The sequence below is a fragment of the Octodon degus genome, unplaced genomic scaffold (assembly GCF_000260255.1).
Source record: "Octodon degus isolate 3935 unplaced genomic scaffold, OctDeg1.0 scaffold00001, whole genome shotgun sequence".
Taxonomy (NCBI): domain Eukaryota; kingdom Metazoa; phylum Chordata; class Mammalia; order Rodentia; family Octodontidae; genus Octodon; species Octodon degus.
Window position 1 is genome coordinate 32,649,036 of NW_004524577.1, and position 9,901 is coordinate 32,658,936.

Sequence of the window (9,901 nt, forward strand, 5' to 3'; positions counted from 1 at the left end):
GAACTCAGGCCCTTGTGCTTGCCAGGGAAGCGCTTATTCCACTGAGCCATCTCCCCAGCCCCTAACATTATCCTACTTATGATTAGTTCTGTTTTTTAGTTTGTGACTTTATTTGCTTCACAGGTTGACAAGTTTTTACCTAATATTTTTCTTGTTACCAAATTTTTCTCCTTTCCTCCTGGAACTGAAGTGTCATAAATGTCAGTTTTTTCTAATCATTCTTATTACCTTTGAAACTCTGTTCTCCCTTCCCCTAAATCTTCTTTCTTTTTTTTGTTAGATTGCATAATTTCAGAAACTCTACCTTGAAGTTCCTCTGTCAGGTCCTGTCTGCATTGAATCCATTAAAGTAAAATACCTTTTGTTGAAAGTTGTGAATTTTTCATTTGGTTATTATTTCTTTTATTTCCTTTCTGATAGTTTTTATTTTAACTTTTGTTGCAAATGTGTTCACAGTCACATGTATTTTCTAATGCTGCTGTGAAGTCCTTGTCAGATAGTACCAAATGCTGTGACACATCAGCATTGACTGTGATTGCCTGTCCTCAGCACGAATTGTCATGCTTTTTCATATGCAGAGTAATTGTAGATTGCATTCTAGGGAATCTGATTACTCTGTCATGCAGCTCTGGGTCTTGTTTCAGTCTTAGGAAATGGTAATATTTCTGTTCTAACAATGATTAACAAAATTATATTCAGGATGGAGATATAGATAGAGAGATTTGTCAGATTTCCAGATTTGTCCAAGTGTGAGCCACTCAGGTTGTTATCCTAGTGGTGGTAGTTCATTCTTCTTCAAAATTTTTTATGATATTCAGAATTAAATCCATGACTGCTGTACTCAGGAATGAGTCCAAAAGATTCTGGACAGTTTCCTGGGATTGGTGTCCTCACCTCTTTCATCTCTGTGCTTTCCCCAGTATTTCCAAATTCCCTAGGACCTGTTTTTTGGTTGCCAGAAGCTTTAGGCTCTGGTTCCCATCTTCTACCATAAGCAAAATTATGTTAAGGATGGAGATATACATAGAGAGATTTGTCAGATTTTCAGATTTGTCTAAGTGTGAGCCACTCAGATTGTTATCCTACTGGTGGTGGTTCATTTTTTTTGGCCCCAGCTTCAGGTCAGAAGTGAGAAGGCTGATAAGACGCAAAGAGTTTTGATCTCACCTTGTTGAGATAGAAGGTGTGATACAGAGATGAAATGGCTTTATTTAAATATGCTTGATTGTTGAACGATTCTAAATAGATAGTCCTACTTAAGAAAAGGAATTTGTGTGTGTGTGTGTGTGTGTGTGTGTGTGAGAGAGAGAGAGAGAGAGCGAGCGAGAGAGAGAGAGAGAGCGAGCGAGCGAGCGAGAGAGAGAGAGAGAGAGAGAGAGAGAGTGTGTGTGTGTGTACCAGGGACTGAACTGGGAGCCTTGCACTTGCCAGGCAGGCACTTACGCTGCTGAACTGTATCCTGGCCCATTAGTCTAGCAGTTGTTCTGTATGTCTGGTAATTAACTTTATAAGAAATTTTAAGCTAATGAATTTAATGAATCTGATGTTGGAGAAAAGGGGAGTTTAATGAAAGAGGTAAAGAATTGACTTGGATTGTATGGGGGCCAGGGAGATGGCTCAGCGGGGTAAGCACTTCCCTAGCAAGTGCAAGAGCCTGAGTTTAATCCCTGATCCCGCAAAAAAAAAAACCCATGTACCAGTTCCCTATAATGACTGTAATCATTATGTGCTGGAAATATGAACTAATAAAAATAAAAATTTTATAAAAAGATGGGGTAAAAAAAGGGCATTTAAAAAACTGTAATTTAGGCTTTGTCCACTAGGTGTCCTCCGCTTAGTTTTTAGAATTAAACTTCCAGAACAGTTTTAGTTTCTCTTTTTAAGAACTTAACAAATGCTTTAAATGAAATTCAAGATAATACTTCAAGTGAAAATGTATACATAGAACTGTTAATATTTTAAAAGTTGTACAACCCTTACGAATCTATAAATATTTATAAATGTATAGTAGAAAACGTAAGCATTGCCTGTGATTTTCGTGCTATATTCTATCTTGGTGAAGAATTTGTTCATTCTAAATTATTTTGTTATTGTCAAGCTTTATCTTGCTTTTTTCTCTTTTAATTTTGAAAGGGTCTTGGGACTGGAATTAAACAAAGACAGAGATATTGAAAGAATCCATAGCAGTGGAGTTAACACCCTTGACATTGAACCTGTTGAAAGGAGATAGTAAGTTTATCCAACTTATATTATCACGTTTTCTTTGTGAAATGCACTACAATCTTTTTCCGGATTAATTGTGTAGAAGTTTTATAAAAAGTCTAGACTGTACATTTCAATTATACATGTCAAAACTGCAAACTGTTGCCAAATATATTCATTGTTAAATCAACAAATATTCTCCTTGTTCAGATGCAGAGGGGTTTAAGGGCTGGAATGTGTTGTAATTAAGACAGTCTATTAAGTTTGATGTATTTAGCATTTGTCTCAGTATTTTTATTTTATAATGAGATTATTATTTACATAAAGTTAGGATACCTTTCATAAACTCACCTTTACTTCCAGCTTCCACCATACTCTCAAATTATAGTCATAAGGAAAATCAGTGAACAAAATTCTCACCTTATCATGCAATTAAATTTAAAAAAGACTGACAGAAATGCTTTTCTTTTTCCTGATTTTTTTTGAGGCTCAACTCAAAACCGAGTCAAAGACAGCTGTGGGGCAGTTGCTTAAAAATGTATGCAGACACGAGAAGCAAGGTATAACTGATTCCTCTGGGCCGTGTTCTGTGGGAAAAGTATTCAGCGTTTCCACTGTAGCCAGCCCTTTGGCCCAGTGATCAGTTGTAGTTGGTTGAACCTGTAGGAAATGTGGGAAATTACATATTATATCTTGTGAAATATTGAGAAGTAGGCTAAGGTGTATTTTCATAGGGAATACAGAGAAAATTCTGAAAACTTGCTACAGTGGTTTTCCCTGTGATTCCATGGTAAAAACCTGTAACTATTTATTGTATTGTTTACTAAGCCTGGTATTTTCCATTTTAAAGAAACAAAAATGTATCTTTGTTTTTTTTTTTTTTTTTTTTTTTTACAATATCATGCTAGAACTTTAATGTAAAATTCTTTGTATTACATCCTTTGGAAATTAGTTGTCATTCACTATGCCATTTCTCTTCAGATTGTTTCATTTAATTCTTTTAATTAATGTGAGTTGACAATTTATGACAGATAAGTAGAATTTTTAAAGCTCCAACAATGATTCAAGGACATTGCATTGAAATATTTGATAAGAAAACCATTTCACACAGTGATAAGGCTGAATAGACTCTATGAGAAATGAGGAGATAGAAGTAAAATTTAGACCATGAGTATATTAGAAGAACATCAATAGAATTAAGAAGGAAATAATTACATAAATGCCAGCAAGTAAAATTTGTTACATATTGAATAACCTAACTGAATTGGAATGGTCATTTATCCAATCAGCTATAGGCAAACAAACTTAAAGCGTAAAGATTTACTGAGAAAAATATTAATTTTGAGGTCAAAGATACTATTTCAATATTTCTGAGTGAAATAACTTGTTTCATATGTATTCTAATGTACATAATAATAACTGATTGAATATTTATTTTCATAGCATACAAACTTTGCAAAAGAGGTAGATTAAATTGGACATTTTAGGGATTTTATATTTGAAAAACAAGCTATGCCTCCCCAAAGATAAATAAGATCTAATAGTTTGATAAATTGTGTAGCTACAATAGGACAAAGAGCAGATTTATAAACATTATCCCTAAGGAGACAAGGGAAGTTAGAGATGAATGATATCAAATGTTACCTTTAATAAAACAAGTAGACAAAATGCTACTAGCATCCAGGTTTCTTTATTGCAGTTTTCTTAAAATCCTTGTCTTGCTTCCTTCACGAAAAATGTATCTTTGGTACAAAATTAAATACTGATTTTCTTTCCCTTAAGAAAATCCTATATGTGTAACTTGTTTAAAACATCTATTAGGGTGTGAGGCAAGAGAACAATCTCCCATGCGTGGCTGCAACGATTTCCCCCTCCTAGCAGCCCACACCTCTGCACATGAAAGTTTTGGGGGCCGCTGTAGATCTGAATCATAAAAAGCCTCATGGTTGCTTTGCTTTGGAAACCTATGGACATTCCTAAAATGGAACAACATTGAAGCTAAAACGTTTGAATTGGTCAAATTCATCAATTGGTTGAAGTGCCTATGGGTTCTGGATATGGCTGTTAAAATCACTTATAAAAAATAAAATAAAATCACTTATAAAGAAAAAAATCTATTAATGTTTGCCATCTACCATGGACACTGAACTGACATCACTGAAAATATTATCCAGTGCAAGTTGGACCCCAAAAAGGAAGGGAATCAAGAAATGGGGGGAGGTGGGAAAAGGATAGAAAAAGGAGTTTGGATGTGCTGCGTGTATATGCCAATGCCCCAGAATGCAAGTGAGCATTATGTACTACACATATACTAATACATCAAAAAGTTTTGTAAAACCACAATAGAAACCCATTGCTGGGCCTGCTGGCGCCTACCTGTAATTGTAGCTGCTAAGAAAGCCAGAGGATCATGAATTCAAGCCCAGCCCAGCAACACCTCATCTCAGAAAAAAGAGAGGGAGGCAAGAGGAGGAAGAAGGAGCAAGAAAGGGGGGAGAAGAGATGTACTCCCCAAGTTAAGTAGTAATTGAAGAAAACTGTCTGAAAATTACATTTTAATAGGCTCAGCTGCAGAAGGTATATTTTCATAATCACTGTTAAGTTTTAGTTTCCATTTATCTCCTAAATTCTTCTGAATTAATTAATTCATCTTAATACCAGGTTTTCTTGTTTATATAAAGACATAAAGCCAGCTGGGTATAGTGACACATACATATAATCCCATTTTAAGTCTGGGCCCACCTGAGGCAAATTAGCAAGACCATCTTTAAACAAAATTAAAAAGCTCTGGGATGTAACTCAGGGCTAGAGCATTTACTTTAGCATATGAGAGGCTCTGGGCTCCATACCCAGTACTGCCACCACTGAAACCCCCTATAAAGCCATGACTTTTAATATGGTCACTCAACTGGCAGAATCTTAACCTCACGGATCAGTAATATCAGTGCCCTCAGATACTTCAAGTAGCAAGTGGGTTCATTTCAATAATGCTTTGATTTTTTTCACCCATTTAATAGAATCAAAGGAAAACTTTTGGAACCCATTCTAATAAAAGCAAAATATCTGGCATTGTAAATACCATCTAAATTTAGTTAATCAGTTCAACTTTAAAATTAGTTGTTAGTTTTAGAATATTGCATTTATGATGCTCTACTTGTTTTGAAAAAAGGAAACTATTTTACCTAGTTAAACTGTGAAGTGGAAATGGTTTTGGAATTCCTGGGGTGCACATGATGATAATTATCTCCTGTATCCAAACAGGTTATCACTCAGAATGAAAGTTTGAGTTATTGAAATTTACATGTTTCTCTATATGCCACTAGACTGACTGAACCATAGCATTTGTTATAAAGCTAATGTTGAATATTTTTAAAAAAACTAATCATTTTCCAAGGAGATAGCTCAGTAGAATAAGTGCTTGCCTGGCAAACACAAGCTCCTGGGATCAATCCCCAGTACTGCAAAAAAAAAAAAAAAAAAAGAACTTTTCAATTCTGGGGCCGGGGAGATGGCTTAGTAGAATAAATGCTTCCCTGGCAAGTGCAAGGGCCTGAGTTCATTCCCTTGTTCCTCAAAAAAAAAAAAAACCCTAATCCTAAGCATGACAGTATTTGCTCCTTTTCTGCTACCCATAATGTGGCATCTTTTTTTTTTATGTGGCATCTTTAAGAGATTACTTTTTCTCTTTTCCTCTTCCTCTCCCCTCAGCTCCTTCCTACTCTTTCCCGTCCCTTCCTTTCCTCTCCTTGCTTCTTGCTTCTTCTCTTTTTGCATTGCTGGGGCTCTAGCCTAGGGCCTTAATACATGCTGGATAAACGTTCTGCTACTGAGCTGTAACCCCAGCTCCGGGAACTACTTTTATATTGACTATTTGTTCCATAAATTTGTGCTAAATTCTCCTTAATCATGTAAGCAAGTCAGTGTATGCTGGTAGTTCATAAACTGTTGGTGACTGATTCCTAAGAAGATAAGGAGCTTGTACCAGAATATGTATCACAGTCACTTGCTTTAAGGGAGCTACGTTCATTTTTTAGTTTGCTTACTTGTTTTTAGGAAGACATTTTCAGTGAAGAAATCCATGTCTGTGTCAGCTGGGACATGTTAAATTAGCACAGCTCTATGTTTATTTTTGTTCAAAATTAGATGAAAATCTTTTGATTAACACACTCATTTATGAGAGTGCCAGGAGATATCATTGTCAGTATAGGTTTTTTTTAAAAAGGGAAAAATGAAAAAGAAACAGTATCTAAACTTATAATACAACTAGAACAATGAAGTATCCCCTACAAGCCAGAAACTATGAATAAATGGGAGTAGACCTTAACTAATCTCAAAAATCTGTCTAGTATCTGCATTTATTCTGGGGTGGGATTTCACTAAAAAGCAATGGGCCATCTGATAAACCTGCTAAATCCAAAATGGTATTTGTTATAAGGCCTAGTAAGCCAGTGTGGTTGTTGCAGCTGAGACTGGAAAAGCAGGGCAGACCAGAATCACAGGTAAGTGCAGGGCTCCACAGAACCAGAAGGGATAGAGCAGTCTGGGCCCCGTACCTGCTCCGGATGGTGGCCCATCAGCGCTCCCCCAGATCACCGTGTACGCAGAGGAGAAGCGCCTTGGAACAGAATCCAAATGGAACAGTCACGATCAATAAGTAGAAACCAAAGAAGAAGATGTGCCCCCCGCCCCGAAAAAGAATGGAATGGGAGGAGATGAAAGCCATAGGGTGTCTCTAAGCTGTGATATTTTGGACATCTCACCAAAAAGAAAAATTGCTTTAAAGAAGAGGATGTCCTAGAGATACGAAGTTTAAATATCATTCTAAAACATTGTAAAGTCTAGGAAAATTAATTTTACTAAAAATATGCAAAAGAATAGAATTAAGGTCAAAATCCATACAAAATTATTAAATTATTATAAGAGCAGAGTAAAAAGAAGCCTCCTACCACAGGCAGTGCCAGGATTGGGTGTCTGCCGCATAGATGAGAACGCCAACCTCATGCTTCAAAACCAGCCACAAGTTATATTGAAAGATACAATAGATGACAGAATTTTATGTCAGAGTTATAAAAATCTCAGAAATGAGGTGAAAAAATTCAAGAATGCATTAGAAATAAAAGTATTTCAGAAATGAGTATTAAAATGCATAATTAACACAAATGCAAGAGAGAATGCTTTAGAATTGGAGCAGGTGTGGTGGCTTTGCCTGTGATCGCAGCACCCGGGGCAAAGGCAAGACCACAGTGAGCTCGAGGCCAGCGTGAGCTGAGCTGCTCGGGGAGACGCTGTCCCAAAGGGGAAGAAAATGAAATAGATGCTCGAAAAGAGGATAATTTAAAAAAGAAATAGAAGAAAAGAGTTTACAAGGTAGTTAACATATATCAAATATGGGTAAGACAATCCCAAATGTAGTTAAAGACAACTTTTTTTATTTTTAAATAGGATATGAAACTTTATACAAAAGAAGTCCTCTTACCACCAGAATTTAACTGTGAAAATCTAAGATGTTTAAATCTAAGATGCTCAAGAAGTCAAGGATTTTATATCTAGCTGAATCAATTTTCAAGTACAAAAAAACAAAGAAATTATCTGTGGCATAAAAGAATACAGGGCATATTGTTCACATTAGCTGTTTGCCAAACAACAAATCAGACAGCTGGAATGACTAGAAGAACACCGTAAGCATCGATCTCAGGCAATAACACTAGCCAATAGCGGTACTTAGTATAAATACATAAATGTGTGTTTGTATTTGGCTGCTTAAAGCTAAGCACATGAAATATATTTTCTATTTTAAAAATTTAAAAATTTTCTACTTTTTAAAGAGAATACAAAATAGTAATAAAAAATAAAAATTAAAAATGATACAGAATTTCACTAAACAAAATAATATGAATTCAGCAGTATTTGTTGTATTGCATAGTGTTGTCTTCAGATTTGTTGTGCAGATTACTAGATATATGCATGCAAAATTGGAAAAAGAAAGAAAGAAAAAAAGTTATAAGAAAGTAAGGGAGACCTGCTTAGGCAGAGCGCAGCAGCCAGGGTTCAATCTCCAGAGAGCCATGCCGGCCCTGCCCCTGGGGCGCTCTGCCAAGGCGATTGACACTGGATGTGGTGGTGCTTGCCTGTAATCCCCGTGCTTGGGAGGCTGAAAACAATCACTACGAGTCCCAGCTACGTAGTGAGACCCTGTAGACCCTGTACTAAATACATTTTTTTTAAAAAAGAGAGAAACAGAGAAAAATTGAAAGAAGAAAAACAAGACAGCACATGAAATTTTTAATGGCAGCACCTGAATTCAGTCATTAGAGTCTATACCGGCAATTTCAGGACAAAAGATTTTGTTTCTACAATAAATAAATGGTGAAAAAAGATCGATTGGAGGAGGAGAAAGAGGCAATGAAAGATAAATGTAGGAAGGTATTAAAGATTTAAAAATAAAAACAATTTAAAACAAGTCTAGTTTTCCTGAAGATACCATGAATGGTTAGAATTGACAGCATACTCGTGAACGATAGCTAGCATTCATGGATATACTCTTGAGTAATGCATTAGGAGCTGTATGAAAAGAAGAGAGCACCATAAATGTCTTGGCCATGAGTTATTATGCGGGCCGGGGAGATGGCCCAGTAGAGTAAGTGCTTCTCTGGCAAGCGCAGGGGCCTGAGTTCACATGAGGAGGAAGAGAAAGAGTTGTGGAAAACATCCCATTCTTTGGACCTTTATGGAGAATCTTCTGATGGTACTCCTAAGCTTATAATTTGTGTAATAATGGAATAGAATTCAGAATGTCTAAGGTATTAACAATATATACATCTAATCACAGAGAAGTATAAAACTATAGACTTGCTTGAAAACAGTTTAATCTTTAAAATAAGCCTGCCAAAAGAAGTTTCTCTGAAAGGAGACAAGAAAACCAGAAACAAGAAAAGATTTTTCCCAAAATAGACATTTCAGTGTGTGAAAGAAAAATAAAAAATGCTCTCTGTGTTGCTGAATTCTCTTTAAACTTACCATGTCCTGTGTCACTTCTAAATGGAGTATTAAAGCTGTTTGGTAAGTTAATGAAAAAGGCAACAACTTCAAAGATGATTTCAGATAATTTCATGGAAAATGACTTAAGCTCATTGGAAAACACATAATTCCAAACAATACAAGTAATAAAGTCTTAGAGACTGATAAAGATAAATACAGCTTAAAGTATGTGATGTCCCAAGATGCTGTTGTGCAGGTTAAGTGTAACCAGTGTAAAAGGTTTCTGTTTTATGTATATGCTTATATATATATTATTTTTTAAACAAATCTTTTATTTGTTTATGTATTTGGTACAGGGTCTCACTATATGGCCTGGACTCCTAGTGATCCTCCTATCTCAGCCTCCCCAGTGCTAGGATTACAAGCGTGTGCCACCACACCCAGTTTCAGTGGCCGCCTTGGCTTGCAGTACTGGGGATTGAGCTGGGTCCTTGCACTTGCCAGGCGCAGGCACTTACACTGCTGAGCTATTTCCCCAGCTCTGTTAACTCCAATTCTTCCTTTGAATTCTAGTTTCTTTTCTTTTTTTTTTTGTTTATCAGAGTTGCTTTATTTTTCTTCTTCAAAATTTTATTGATAAACAGCAATGAGACAGTTTAAAATCAAATCGGAAGTACAGTTTCAACAAATAACACACTGCATATATTCTTTTTTTTTTTTT

General features: G+C 35.9%; 1 protein-coding gene across 3 annotated transcripts in view; it reads left to right on the forward strand.

Annotated features, from left to right (window-relative positions):
* Ercc8 (ERCC excision repair 8, CSA ubiquitin ligase complex subunit) overlaps positions 1-9,901 on the forward strand; it is a 54,436-nt gene that overhangs the window by 3,783 nt on the left and 40,752 nt on the right. For 2 of the 3 annotated variants that reach the window (XM_012512640.2, XM_023707629.1), the window contains exon 2: positions 2,134-2,229. In XM_012512640.2, coding sequence (XP_012368094.2) covers positions 2,134-2,229 — 96 coding nt within the window. Of the gene's footprint in view, positions 1-2,133; positions 2,230-9,901 lie in introns of those variants that run through there. The other variant, XM_023707659.1, reaches the window with a different exon arrangement.